General features: G+C 42.4%; 1 protein-coding gene across 3 annotated transcripts in view; it reads right to left on the reverse strand.

Moving 5' to 3' along the window:
• MGLL (monoglyceride lipase) overlaps positions 1 to 15,437 on the reverse strand; it is a 158,677-nt gene that overhangs the window by 88,825 nt on the left and 54,415 nt on the right. For all 3 annotated transcript variants that reach the window (XM_027863740.1, XM_027863739.1, XM_027863741.1), the window contains exon 3: positions 14,642 to 14,748. In XM_027863740.1, coding sequence (XP_027719541.1) covers positions 14,642 to 14,748 — 107 coding nt within the window. The remainder of the gene's footprint in view (positions 1 to 14,641; positions 14,749 to 15,437) is intronic.

Genomic DNA, 15,437 nt, shown 5'->3' on the forward strand with positions numbered 1-15,437 from the left:
AGATAGATAGATAGATAGATAGATAGATAGATAGATAGATAGATAGATAGATAGATAGATAGATGATAGATAGATAGATAGTTGGAGAGAGAGAGAGGGATAGATTGGCAGATAGCTAGCTAGATGGATAGATTAGAGAGAGGGATGGATGGATAGATAGAAGTAGATAGATAGACAGATAGGTGAATGGATTAAAGAGAGAGTATAGATTGATAGAGAGACAGAGTGAGTGAAAAAGTGAACAAGAAAGCATTTATTAAACACTTACCATATGCTAGGCTCTGCGCTAAATCCTGAGGATATAAATACAAACAAGCAAGACAGTCCCTTACATTTCAATGGGGAAGAGGACAGCACATAAAGGGGAAATGGAAATTTGCGGTGGGGGGAGGAAGAAGAGGTGGAAGGATACCCAAGAGAGAAATGTGGCAGGCTACAAGGAATGAGAAAAAGCATGACTGGGGTCCTTTCTAAAATGCTGGTCCCAGTCATGAATGAGGGAAGGAATATCCCAGTGAAGAGGCGTCTCAGGGTTAGTAAGCAAACATTTATTAAGCACCTACTATGTGCCAGGCACTGTGCTAAGCACCAAGGATATAAAGAAAAGCAAATAACAATAACAAAAACAAAAACAACAAAAATAAACCAACTAGTCTCTTTTCTGGGAACTCACAGAGGGAGTTCTGGGAGAACTGGGGCAGACTGGGGGAGACAAATCAGGCAAACAACTATATACAAACAAGGTACAATCAGGGTAAATTAGGGGTGGTCTCAGAGGAAGGCGCTAAGATTAAAGAAGGACTGAGAGGTTTCTTGCAGAAGGTGGGGCTTTAGCTGCTTCTAGTACACTGGCTGCCTGAATGCAGTTAAGTCACTTAATCCCTGAATGCCCCCAGGCAATTTTCTAGTCCTTGCAAGTTGGTGGAAGAAGTTTCTTCATCAGGAGCTTCTCATATGGATGAAATCATACATTTATTAAGAAATAAAAGCATACATTTATTAAGCACCTACTATGTGCCAGGAACTGTGCTGAGCACCAAGGATACAAAGAAAAGCAAACAAATCTTCAAGAAAAAAGAGGTACCATGATTAATATTATATACTAATATAATAGTTTAATAATATTAATATAATTTCATGGCAATTGAATTCAACAAACATTTGAAAAGGGCCTACTGTGTACCAGACACATCTTTGCGAAGGTCCATTTTAAGCTCTTATGAAGCAAATTTGAGCCACATGGAAACTTATTTCCAATTGATATCAATACTCCCACAGAAGAACTGTCCTATTCTAAAGCCGTTTCATCAGATGTTGTCCTTTTGTGGTGTCAGGAGATTTAAAAACCGAAATTAGGTGGGGTAAGCCTGTATTGCAGGCTAAAACTCACAAGGTACATCTATGTTGCCAATGAAATCTGAACAAAATATATTAAAAAAAAATAAAAATTGGGGCAGCTAGGTGGTGCAGTGGATAGCGCTCTGGCCTTGGAGTCAGGAGGACCTGAGTTCACATTTGGCCTCAGACACATGATACTCACTAACTGTGTGACCCTGGGCAAGTCACTTAACCCCGATTGCCTCACCAAAAAAAAAAAAGAAAAAAGAAAAAAAATTAAAACGCTAACCTTGGCCTATCTGTGGGAAGTGAAAATCCCATTTTCCCTTCATACGCTCCCTTCTAGGAGCCTAGGAGATGAAAATGACCCCAGAGGTCATCTAGCCCAACGACTTTATTTTATATGAGTAATCTGAGGCCCAGAGAGGTCATATGGGTGGTAATGGTGATGAGTAGCAGAGCCGGCATTCAGACCCATTCAGAGACCCTAGGCCTCTGCAGCTAGGGGCTCTTTACCTGAAATGTCTGTTTCTGAATACCAGGTGCAAAATTTCAGTATCATCTTGCTCATATTTATTCATTTAATAGTAAAACACACAAAAATGCCCTGTCCCAGCTCCCCCTAACACTAGCTCCTTATCTCTAAATGCCCCCATCTCAATATGTGTTCTTCTACCCTCTCTCTGGTCATGCTGGGGGATGTTACCTACATTTGCCGCTCAGACACAGCTGTATCAAGACTTATATGTCAGCAGGAAAAATCTGTAGGCATTACAGCAGGAAAGGCCCAAGTGTCTATGTTTGGAGTTGGGAGGAGATCACAGGATGATAGATTTAAAACTAGTAAGACCTCAGCGGCCACCTAGCTCAACCCCTTCATTTCACAAAAGAGGAAACTGAGGCTCAGAGGGCATGGGCAGTAAATGGCAGAGTCAATATTTGTTTTTTGTTTTTTGGGTTTTTTTTTGGTTGGGCAATGGGGGTTAAATGACTCGTCCAGGGTCACACAACTAGTAAGTGTTATGTGTCTGAGGTCACATTTGAACTCAGGTCCTCCTGAATCCAGGGCCGGTGCTCTATCCACTGCGCCACCTAGCTGTCCCCCAGAGCCAATATTTGAACCCAGAATATTTGAACTTCAGACTCCAGGTCCACTGTATGGTGGAAAGTTCCCTACCAGTAACCTGCAGTCTATGAGTGAATCCCAAAGTTGTTCACTGCTATGTTCCTAAGCCAGCTGTTGCCATACCCACCTCATCTTGGTTCATCAGGATTCCTAGGAGGAAGGGTACAGGAGCAGTATTACCTCTTCCCCCCACCCCCAATCTGTTGAGAGACTTAACTGTCAAACACCCCAAAGGCATCCCCTGATTTGGAGCACTGGACAAGGAAGCCCTCTTTCATTTGTTTTTGTTTTTGTTAGGCAATGGGGTTAAGTGACTTGCCCAGGGTCATACAGCTAGTAAGTGTCAAGTATCTGAGGCTAGATTTAAACTCAGGGCCTCCTGACTCCAGAGTCAGTGCTCTATCCACTGTACCACCTAACTGCCCCTGGGAACCCTCTTTTAAAAAAATGTTTGGGGAATCTAGAGGCTGAATGACACGGAGAGTCAGGTACAGATTAGGAGATCTGGTCTCTGCTTCCAGCTAGGTAGCTCTCTGCCTTCTATTGGCCCAAGACTATTCATCCACAAAATGCTGGAGAATTTCACCTTGTACTCTGCAAGGCAGAGGGAGGCTGATGTCTTTGAAATCCTCTGAGGGGCCTTTAAGGCTTAGATAATATAGTAGACTGCATTATGTGACGGAGGACCTTGAAATCCAGTTGCATATTAATTAGTGCCCAAGTAGATGATAAAAACATCCTTCATAAAGGTTTGTGTGTACGGGTGCCACTTTATTCAAACACAAAAGGCCTCCCTTCCTGTTTTCATCGTCAGTGTTCACTGTGGTAACACTCCCTACATGGGAGTGGAATGGACCAGACAGGCAGTCAGAGAAATGGATGCTCTCTGCTCTCTGCCTCAGGTGCATGGGAGACAATCCCTGGGGCTCCAGCTGGACGTTCAAAGCCCCCTTGGAAATGGATGCATGAGCATCAATGTCTCCTTAGGTGAGGTGTGTGTTTAGGGCACCTTCAGCTTGGCCAGAGTGGCAGAAAAGCAGGACCCAGCTAATTCTAGGTAGGAGGCTCCCACAGATAGATGAGAGGTTCAGTGAAGGGACAGACCCTTAGCCCATCATGACCCCTGCCAAGTGCTAGGCAAGTGAGGATGCCAGGTCTGCTGAGCTGCTAAGGGATGAAAGGGAGCAGTGGGGAGAAAGGTTAGCTGACTGTGACATCTTATTTCTAGGGCTTGACTAAAGAACAACTCTGCTTTCTACCTGAGACTCAGCTCTGTTAAATAAGGTTGTTGTTCAGTTATTTTCAGTCACATCCAATTCTTTGTAACCCCACTTGGAATTTTCTTGGCAAAGATACTGGAGTGGTTTGTCATTTCCTTCTCCAGCTCATTTTACAGATGAAGAAACTGAGGCAAACAAGGTGACTGGCCCAGGGTCACACAGCTAGTAAGTATCCGAGGCCAGATTTGAACTCAGGAAGATGAGTCTTCCTGACTCCAGGCCCCACACTCTATTCACTGTACCACTGAGCTATACTTTAAATAAGGCCATACTTTCAATTTACTTGTTGATTCAGTAAAGTTTTTTTTTCCAAAGAAATCCTGCAATAGGCTAGATGGTAAGCTCCTTGAGCACAGGGACTCTGCTTTTGTTTTTGTTTCTCCAGCACCTAGTAGAGGCAGTTGGTGATGCAGAGACCAGAACACTGGGCTTGGAGTCAGGAAGACTTGATTGAGTTCAGATCTGGCCTCAGACACTCACTATCCGTGTGAACTTGGTTGAGTCCCTTAATCTCAGTCTGCCTCAGTTTTCTCATCTGAAAAATGGAGATAATAATAGCACCTACCTCCCAGGGTTGTTGTGAGGACCAAATGAGGGAATATTTGTAAAAAGCACTTAGCAAATGCTTATTTCCCTAATAAGTGCTTAATAAATACTTGTTTGTGGACTGGCTCATTGACCTGTGTTTGGGGCCAAATGACTGTCAGTTACTATAGGTACATGAAGCTTCTTTTTAAACATTTTTAATTCTTTTACAAGCTGCGGATTTTTAAAAAAATTCTCATTTGTTATAATAGCCTGACAGAATGATCTCTCCACTAATGTCACTGCCCAGCATTATGTTGGGACATTTTCCAACTTCATATTAAATATATAAAAGAAAACTTTTCCTCTTTTCCAGGGTTTAAGATAAACAAGATGCTACATGAAGCTGTCTTCTCCCTGTCTCGATGCTGAATGCCCTCCTGAATGCGGCGAGAAGGTGGGCAGCCCAAGCCCCTCCCAAGGGCCTCAGTATTCATCTCTCCCAGTAGACAAGTCGGCCAATTCCCAAGCTAGCAGGTCACCAATGATGGGGAGAACTGCAGCTTTGTTGTTCGCAACTGCTCCCCAAAATGATTCATCACCACCCCCCATAACCCCGTAGAGCTGGCCCTGTATAAACCCAGCTCATCCCCTGAAACTGTCTCAGGTGCATCTGCTCCACGGCCATATCTCCTACTTTTGCCCATGCCCCCAAGCTTTCCCCAGCAGAGCCCCACTGACTAAGACTCCCTTTCTATTTTAGCCCACTAAATCTTCTCTCCCTGCACACACAAGCAAGGTCTGCTGTCTTTGTAGCTCTCTTTGTATGGCATCTAACACTAACACTATTGGAATAGCCAGGAAGGCTCTCCTCATACCATCCCTGCCGGTGGATAGAGGGTTGGAACAAGAGTAAGGAAGACCTTAGTTCAAATCCTGCCTCAGACATTGACTAGCTGTGTTATCCTGGGCTAGTCACTTAACTTGTCTCAGTTTTTTTGTCTGCAAAATAAGGATAATCATAGCATCTATCTGACAGGATTATTGCAAAGACCAAATGAGATAACATATAAATATATGCTATATAAATACTAGTTCACTGTCTTCTACCCATCCTCCAAGCCTCAGCTCAAAGGCCACTGCCTTCATGAAGCCTCCCCAATATCCTCCCTCCCAGCAGGAAGTCATGTCTCCCTCATCTGACCTCAAAACACTTTGTTCTCCTCTTGTGGACTAATGAGTTTTTATCACTTTGGTTATAGAGTATTTCTCTACGTGTTTTTATCAGCTTTATTAGAATAGAACTCATCGAATTTAGCTTCTCCTTGTACCTCTCCACCAGCGCCTTGCAGAGAATATTACACAATTAATGAATATTTAATGGATGAAGTGAATGAAATGCTTTTTGATGAGGAGGAGGACAAGGATGGTCCAGGTTAATGGAATTAAGCTTCATATTGGAATCTTAGAACATCTATCACGAGAACAAATGCTATATATCCTGGTAGATCTTAACTCTTTCATTCTTCCTCTTTTGTTCTCTCTGTTTCTCTCTCTGTGTCTGTATCTATGTTTGTCTCACATAAACGCACACACATTCGCGTGCAACTCAGGCATGCACACACAACCGAAGAAAGGTTTACCTTTTTAGTAATGAACTGTCAGTGGGCCAGATGCCCACTCCTTAAAATTCTAAGAATAGGACAAGACTGTGCTTCAGAAACCAGAAAAAGTCAGTCAAATATTTATTAGGTACCCACTATAATATAATAATGCCAGTTCCCACTGCTGCAGCACTATAAAAATCTACCAGGTGCTTTCCCTCACAATAACCATGTTAGAGAGGGAAAAGCTGAGCCTTACACAATTTTAAAATATTGTGATTCTATGGGTGACTTGCCTATAGTCACCTAGCTAGTGAACATCTAAGGCCCTGTGCTCTATCCTGTAAAAAACAAGCTGACCCCTTACTGTATTACCGGGAGATTTCTAACTGAACAATGAAGAACCTGGATCCACTAAAGAGGTCAATGATAGAAAGAAAGGTATAACATATGCCAAAATATTCACAGCATCATTTTTTGGTTGGTAACAAAGAACTGGAAAGAAGGTGGCTGTCAATCGAAATGGAAAAGGCTGACAAACTGTGGCATATAAATATAATAGAATTCAGCAGGAAATGACAAATATGAGAAATTCAGAGAAGAATGGGAAGAGTTGGATGCGGTAATACAAAGTAGAATTATTGATGCTACCAAAGGAATCATACAGACAATGTAGATTAAAAATTTAGATCACTAAAAGGAAGCCCAATTCTGAGCAATTAAAAAACAAAAAATCAACAATGACGATCGCAGAGAACTGATAATAAAACCTATCTACCTTCTCTCCACAGAGGCAGAATATCGTATGAGTTGTCAGACAGTCATTGTATTCATTGTTTTTTGGCCAACTGTTTTTTCTTGTTACAAAGAAAGGTTTATTTCTAGAGGAGGCATATTTATGTAAGTGACTATGATGTAAAAACAGAAGACCAATAAAATTGAAGAAAAAAATTCAATTCTGAAACAATAAGACCAAGAAAAGCAGTGTGATATAGTGGTTAGCGTGCTGGACTTGGAGTCAGTTAGACCTGAGTTCACTTCCTGCCTTAGATGCTTACTAGCTATGTGACTCTGGGCAAGTCACTTACCTGAGTCTCAGTGCCTCATCTGTAAAATGAGGGAGTTGGACCACTTAGCTTCCAAGGCCCCTTCCAGCTCTAAATCTATGATCCTAGAGCTCTCAGAATCTACCTTGGAGATCATTTAGCCCAAGTAACTTATCCAAGGTGACACAGATAGGAACCAGCTGAGCATGTATTTGAACTCATTGTGACCCCAAACCAATGTGCCTCCACCATTTAACAATGCTAGGACCCAGATCATTAAAACGTATTAGCATGGGTTTTATCCGAACTATAGAAAACAACCCAACCGCCCCTTTGGAGTACTTTTTGCTTTGCAGAGAATATTTATAGCCTCTCTTTCATTTTATCTTCATGATAACCCTGTGAGTTGAAATCACCATTTTCAGTGACCTCAGTCAGGGTGGCTTATGTACCTGGCAGCATTGTGATGAGCAGGGGTGAGAAGGTGGCAGTCTCTGAGAAGGAGACCCCCAGCACGAAGCACACTAGCTGCTTTTACTCAACCAGGGATGAAGTCACTCTCTGAACCGTTCTGTTATCTGGTCTATAAAACAGCTGAAACGTAAAATGACTCCTCCAGCAGTGTGCGTGGGAACCTGTGCAGTAAAGACTAACATCTATAGCAGAGCCTGATGAGATAACAAGCAGCTCAATCAAAGATGCAGGTGTTTGCTGAAATTCCCAAGTCCCGGGATGTCACAATCACAGAGTTAGAAAGGCTCTCGATGGCCGGCTAGTGTTCTCTATACATGACTGAGACATCTCCTCTACAGCCTCCCTGGTAAGCGGTCAGCCAGCCTTTGGGAGCTCCCGCCCATGGACAGGCAGCCCACTCCTCAGCTTTTGACTGAGAGCAACATTAGATCTTGTCACGTTCCAGGCCCATCTTAAACACGGGGTGTGAGGGCTGGAAAGGACCTGAAAGGTTAGAATGACAGAGCTGGGAGGGACCTTAGAACTTAGACTGTCAGACCTAGGAAGACCCTTAGAACACAGAATGTCAGAGTTGTGAGGGACCTTAGAACACAGACTGTCAGAACTAGGAGACATCTTAGAACACGGAATGTCAAAGCTGGGAGAAACCTTAGAACACAGACTGTCAGAACTGGGAGACATCTTGGAACATGGAATGTCAGAGTTGGGAGGACATTAGAACAAAGACTGTCGGACCTGGGAGAGGTCTTCTAACACAGAATATCAGACTTGGAGGCACATAAGAATATAGATTATCAGAGCTGAGAGAGACCTTAGAACACAGGATGTCAAAATTGGGGGGACCTTAGAATACAGGCTATAAGAGGTGGGAGGCACCTTAGAACACAGACTGTCAGACCTAGGAAGACCCTTAGAACACTGAATGTCAGAGTTGTGAAGGACCTTAGAGCATAGACTGTCAGAACTGGGAGAGATCTTAGAACACGAAATGTCAAAATTGGGGGGAACCTTAGAATACAGGCTATAAGAGCTGGGAGGGACCTTAGAACACAGACTGTCAGAACTGGGAGAGATCTTAGAACATGGAATGTCAAAGTTGGGGGGACATTAGAACACAGACTGTCAGAATTGGAGGCACATAAGAACATAGATTATCAGAGCTGGGAGAGACCTTAGAACACAGACTGTTAGAACCAGGAGAGGTCTTATAACATAGAATGTCAAAATGGGGGGGGGACCTTAGAATTAGGCTATAAGAGCTGGAGGGACCTTAGAACACAGACTGTCAGAACTGGGCGGGGTCTTAGAACACAGATTGTTAGAGCTGGGAGGGGCCTTAGAACATAGATTATCAGAGCTGGGAGAGACCTTAGAACACAGACTGTCAGAACTGAGAGAGATCTTAGAATATGGAATGTCAGAATTGGGGGGACCTTAGAAAACAGATTGTTAGAGCGAGAAGGAACTTTAAGGATCATCCATCCTCTAGTCCATACACCGCATTTTAGGGATAAGTTTACTGAGGCATATTCATGGACAGTGACTTGCTCAAGATTACAAATGGAACCTATGGCAGAGGCTGCATGGGTCTCCTGGATTCACAGAAGGTTTTTCAGAACCTGGCCCTGGCTGGAGTGCCTCTAGACAAGATGTTCAGTGATTTTTATCTCAGGTTTTACAACCCTCAGGAAGTTTCCAATCATCTTAAGCAATGACTGTGATTCTCAAATCCAAATTAATTATTATTTCACTTTAAACATAAGCCATATAGCAGAGTAGGAAAAGGGGGTTAAACAGAGCAGAGAACTATGGACCTAGGAATTCCTTGGTTTAGAGAACTACTTTGGATTCTTCTTCTGAGGCAGACTGGCAACTCCTCTGGTACTAAAGGTCTTCTAGAGTGGGCTCTGAGAAGCTAAGACATTTGCCCATACCTAGTATACGTATCAGAACCCAGATATTCCAAACTCCAAAGCCAGGTGACACCACTACACCCAATGTATCACAGCCTTTTTATACAGCTTACTTTTCTTTTTAAATAGCTATTATGTGTCACAAAACCAAGAAAAACCCAAAGAAGATGTGTCAGACTCCACTAAAGGGCAAGAATTTCTGCCCAACAACTCTGGCCATGCAACTCCATTGGTGACAAATAAAAAGTTTGGCACTGCAGTGATCACAGAACAATGGATCCTCAAATAACTGAGATTTCTTCGCAAAAAAAAAGAAGCCAAAGTTCGCTGACCTCCAATGGTCACATTTTCTAGCTCAAAGGCATTCAGAAGACCCACTGAAATGCTCTTCTCCCCAGCTCCTGCCCACTAGACAAGCAACAACTATCCCTCTTCTATTCACAACAAAAGGCTACACACGAAATGAGAAAAAAATGGGTTAAATCTTCCCTTGTTCATTTCTTGAATTAAATCCCATCCTCATGCTGTTGGCAAGGGGAGTTCCAATGAATCACCGTAAGCAACTCGGTAAACCAAGGGCTTGAACAAGCAAAGAGGGGAACTATATTTAGAATGCCACAGAAGCCGTGTCTCCGCTTTGGAAATTATTCTGGAAATCTCAAAAGGTGGTGTTTTGGTTTTTTCTTCTCTTCTGTAAAGAGCCTGGCTCTTGTGGTTTCAGAGGTCCACTGACAAATGCGGCACTTTCCTAACAGTTTGTCCTGGAGAGCTTAGCCCTCTGCCCCCTTATTTGACAGATGAGGATACTGAGGCCCTTAGTAGGGAGGTGAAGGGATCACAGAGCCAAGTTCACTTGATTATTATGAAGTTGGCTAAGGCTGCATAGAGTTCATGCCATAATGTATCAAAGGCAGCTTGACTTGAGATGTAGCTGAATTTCTCCCCTAACCTTGTACCCCCAGTATTTGGTATGTTATGAAGGTGACCTCAGATTCTCAAAGGCTTACTTATGCTAGTGGAGGGCAAGCTCTGCCAGAGCCAGAGCTTCTAGCCAAGATGGAAAGGCTTTTGGGACAGGCCTGGTGATAAACTGGGTATCCATCATCAGAGGAACAACCACGCCAAGTTTAGCAGGGCATGTTACCAACGGGCAGTCATCAGGTGATGAATATTCTCTGCCTCATCAAGAGCATCTTTAGAAGAACCAGAGAGCTGACTTCCTTGCTAGCGGTGGGAATAGTCACAATGATGAAATGACAGATGATTTTTTGCGAGGTATATGAAATTCTATGCTTAGGCTTTTTATGGCATCAATGACAGGCAGAATATATAGAGTGCTGAACTTGGAGTCAGAGGACATAGGTTCAAATCCTATTTTAGATACTTATTAGTTGTGTGATCTTGGGCAAGTTACTTAACTAATGCTTTGAGCCTCACTTTCCCCATTTGTAACATGGAGGTAATAATAATAGCTAGCATTTATATAGTGCTTGAAGGTTTGTGAAGCACTTTACATGTATTATACCATTTTAATCCTGATAACAACCCTGTGAGGTAGACATTATTATCATCCCCATCCCTGGTCTCAGCGAAAACTAAGGTTGAAAGAAATTCAATGATTTGCCTAGGTCAAACAGTAAAAATTCCACACAGAGGTGGAATTTTAACTGAAATCTACCTCTACTCCAATTTGAGTACTCTATCACCTATACCACCTCAAGTGTGGATTGTTGTTGTTATTATTATGAGTTTCAGGGCCTCCCCCTCCCCCTCCCCCTCCCCCTTTTAGTTGAGATCATAATGCTAAGAACTTCCACAAATAAACTCCATTAGGGCAGGTGTAGACTTTCTACAAGGGCTGTTCTTGATTATTTTGTCACTGTGTGCCCAACACCTATCATGGTACCTTGCCCATAGTTTGTTCTTGTTCAGTCATTTTTCAGTCGTGTCCAACTCTTCGTGACCCCATTTGAGGTTTTCTTAGCAAAGGTATGGGTGTGGTTTGTCATTTCCTTTTCCAGCTCATTTTATAGATGAGGAAACTGAGGCAAACAGGGTTAAGTGACTTGCCCAGGGTCACACAACCATTAAGTGTCTGAGGCCAGATTTAAACTTGGGAAGAGGAGTTTTCCACACTCCAGGTATGGCACTCTATCCACTGTGCCACCTACCTACCCTTTACACGTAGTAGGTACATAATACATTCTTTTTTTTTAATTTAATTTTATTTTTTTTCAAGACCTCTTTTTTATTCTCTCTGTATTGACATACAATCATAGATTTTGAACTAAAATTATCAGTTTAGTCCATATTTTTTAGTTTTCAACACTTACTTCCACAAGATTTTGAGTTCCAAATTTTTACCCCATCTCGCCCCTCCCCCCACCCCAAGATGGCATGCATTCTGAATACCGCTTCCCCTAGTCTGCTTTCCCTGCTATCTCTCCCCCCTTTCCCCCTCTATTTTCCTGTAGGGCAGGATAGATTTCTATACCCCATTTCCTGTATTTCTTATTTCCCAGTTGCATGATAATACATTCTTATTGAATGGAATTGAACTGAATTGGACTGAACAGTGCTAGAAAGGCCTTCACACACATTGGTCAGTGCCCATTTTAATGAGAATACAGTCCTTGTATTTAATGTATTTAATGGCAGATAACTACTTCACCCAACGTTACATTATATCCTGACCCAAACTGAGATACGTCAATGAAATATTTTACAAGTAGCCCTGGTTTATGTGTTAAAGATAACATGAATTTAGTCAATATTGTATTCTCTATTACAAGAAAATTTACTGGTATCTGGACTAAAAGATCTCTTAGCAGAAACAACCCAATTCCTAATCCTTTATGTGGCATATCCTCTCCTGAGCAAGCTTCTTATTTGCCAAGATCAGCATCTGTCTCCCCTAATGCACCTTTTGCTCTCCTATTTACAGTCATAAAATCCCTTATCTCCAGTCCCCTGGAAGCTCCTCTGCACATTACCACTTAGTTCTACATTTTAAAATAAAATCAAACACAAGCCTCCTTTCTCTGGATGAGAGACCTGTGTTGAAGCTAGATTGACCTTCCACTGCCAATCCCAGCATATCAACTGAAAGCAGCCACTGGGCAAATCTCCTGGAGAAAGAAGGTGGGCGCCACTGACTCCTGGGAAAACTGTTAAGGACCCCAGATATAGGCAGCACAGGCTACATTGCCAAATTTCCTCGTACGACATGAGAAAGTGTTTTAAAACAAAACTTCCATCCATTCTAAATGAATTGAGTTAGGGTTTGTGTGTGTATTGTTTTGTGTTTCATATGCCTTGAAACATTAGCTATGGAGCCAGTGAGGGATAACAGATGGACAGCCTTAAGTGCTGGACTGGCACCCACAGAATTTTAAAGAGCCTGGAGGAAGGCCCTCAGCATTTGCAGAGAACCTACATGCTCTCCCTCCACCAGCCTGGAAAATTACCTAGTATTTATTTGTATAGACTTGTCACTTACATATCTATATTCCATGTCATTCCCCATTACAGAATGCAAGCTCCTGGAGGGCAGGGACTGTTTCTTTTTCCGCCTCTTGTACTCACATTGCCTAGCACAGTGTGTAGCACCTAGTAGACACTTACTAAATTGATTGCTTTTTTTATAGAAGCTTAAGCAAGAATCAGGATAAAAATCATGCAGAATGAAGGTGTACCCACATGGGTGAGATCAATCAGCCAATCAATAAGCATTTATTAAGTACCTACTATGTTTTAGGCACTATTCCCAAATCCCTATCTTCAAGGAGCTTACATCCTATGGAAGAAACAACCTGTATACAAGTAGTTGCAAAATAATTACAAGGTTAAAACAAGGTAATTTGGGTGGGGAGGAGGAAATGGGGTTAGTAAAATAGGCAGCCTTGAGCTGACCTTTGAAGGAGGCTGGGGATTCTAAGTGGTAAAGGTGGGGCTACAATTCAGGAATAAGGCACAACCTAGGCAAAGGCACAGAGAAAAGAAATGGAACATTATGCATGAGAAGCAGGAAGAAGGCTAGTTTGATTGCACTGCTGAGGGTGTGAAGGGGAGGGATACTTAGAAAGGTAGGTTATTTCAAATGTCTAGCATTAGATGCTAGAGTCCATAGGATATCACCGGAGCTCCTTGAGAAGATGAGAGATGCAATCTGACCTGTGCTTTAGGAATAGCATTTTGGTAGCTGTGTTGAAGACACACTGGGGAGGAAAAAGTCTTGGGGCAAAGAGACAAATCAGGCAGCTTTTGCAATATTCCAGACAAGTAATCATGGCTGCCCAAAGTAGGGTGGTGGCCAATGAGCCAGAAAGAAAGAGATGGGCCAGAGGCAGAATTGACAAGACTTCCCAACTTATTGAGCATGTGGGGTGGGGGTCGGGGTGAGGGACAATGAGTAGAGTCAAGGGTGATTCTTAGGCTATGAACCTGATCACAGAACCATTCAAGTATTGATATATTTAGTCACAGTTCCTTCATGTATGTTTGTAATGGATAGAAGTTACAAAGAAGCAAAGTTAGACTTGATATCTAGACAAAACCACAACTCTTTAACAATTCAAACCAAGGCAAAATAGAATGGGTTGACTTGGGAAGCAGTGGGCTCCTCCTCCTTGGAGGTCTTCAGAGGCCAAACGACACTTGTCAGATAGTCAGAGGGGGGATTCTTTACTGATATAGGTTGGACCAAATGGCCACGGAGATCTTTTCCAGTTCTCAAATTTTGTGATTCTGTGTAGGGACATGAAATGAGAGAGCAGCATATCCCACTTGTGATTAAAAGGAACAGTGCTTTTTCCCACTTCGGGAGTGATGTGGCCTTGGCCAGTGTGGTATTATCAGCACTAGATGTTTCCTGAATCTCTGATGTTTTAAACTCGGTTATGTCCTTGATCTGTTCTTGAACTTGTCACCATATCAATTTGAGGTTTTAAGAAAGAGAAAGTCATGGAAGTATTTTGAAAGCTACAAAAGCCCATTACATAAGCAGGGATTATTATTTGGCTTGTGCTGAAGCTAGCAGATGGGTCTCACATGGCCCTCTGACTCAATGCCTGAGCCCGGCTTTGTGGGTTCACTTGTGAATCTGCTCCACAGTAAGCAGACAGTGAGATTTTCCTTTAAAATTTTTTTGGAAACTTCACACTAAGAATGTCCTTCTCCTGTTTTCCAACAGGAAACAGAAAAGGGAAAAAAGTCAAGAATGGAAGACAGAAGAGGTGAGATGACATTGGAAAGGGAAATCCAAACATTGTCAGACTCCAAGTAGTACATACTGTGACTCACCAGCCCATCCCAGTGATTGTTCTGTAGTACTCACCATGATCATGAGCAAACACCAACAGGTCAAGTTCATTCAGCATCTGAGCCAAGTCATCATAGCGGCCACAATGTTCACCAGCACCATGAGAGATAAACACGAGGGCCCTGAAAGGAAGATGAGGGCACATAGTGTGAGGACAGAATTCTGGCTCCATTGGAACAGAGCTTAAACAACATCTAGCAATTTGGACAACTGAAAAGCTTCAGATGGGAAACAGAGAGAGTGGATTGCTGGACAGTTAAGTAGATGATGGCTGTAGAACAAATGGAAAATCAAATCACGGTAGGATGGAAGAACGTAATAGAATATCACTGTGCTGTAAGTAAAGACATATGAATAATTCAGAGAAACAAGGGAAGGCCCAAAAGAAAAAGCAAATAGTAAACCAAGCAGAGATACCCCCCCCAAAAAAGGAACTTTATATAAAACTACTATATCAATGTAAAAAATGTCAATATGGAAAGGCAACATTCAATGGTCAATGGTCAAGTTCAATGGTCAATGTTAGGACCTTTCTATCAAAGTTAAGGATAGTATCATTCCTCTTTGCTAATAATCAATAAGTTAACTATTTTCAGAGGAAATAGCACTTTGCAGGATTGCTAGGTGGCTATTGTTATAGTCCACGTGAGAGGTGAGCAGGGCCTGAACTAAAGTGGTGGTTCTGTTGAGTAGACAGAAGAGAACAACTATGAAAGATAATATGGAGGCGAAGTTATTGGATTGGATTGGAGATGAAAATGAGGAAGAGAGAACGTCTGTGAGTATCACTATAGAACTCTGGACCTAAGTG

Source organism: Vombatus ursinus, unplaced genomic scaffold, assembly GCF_900497805.2.
Source record: "Vombatus ursinus unplaced genomic scaffold, bare-nosed wombat genome assembly UNPS02014773.1, whole genome shotgun sequence".
Taxonomy (NCBI): domain Eukaryota; kingdom Metazoa; phylum Chordata; class Mammalia; order Diprotodontia; family Vombatidae; genus Vombatus; species Vombatus ursinus.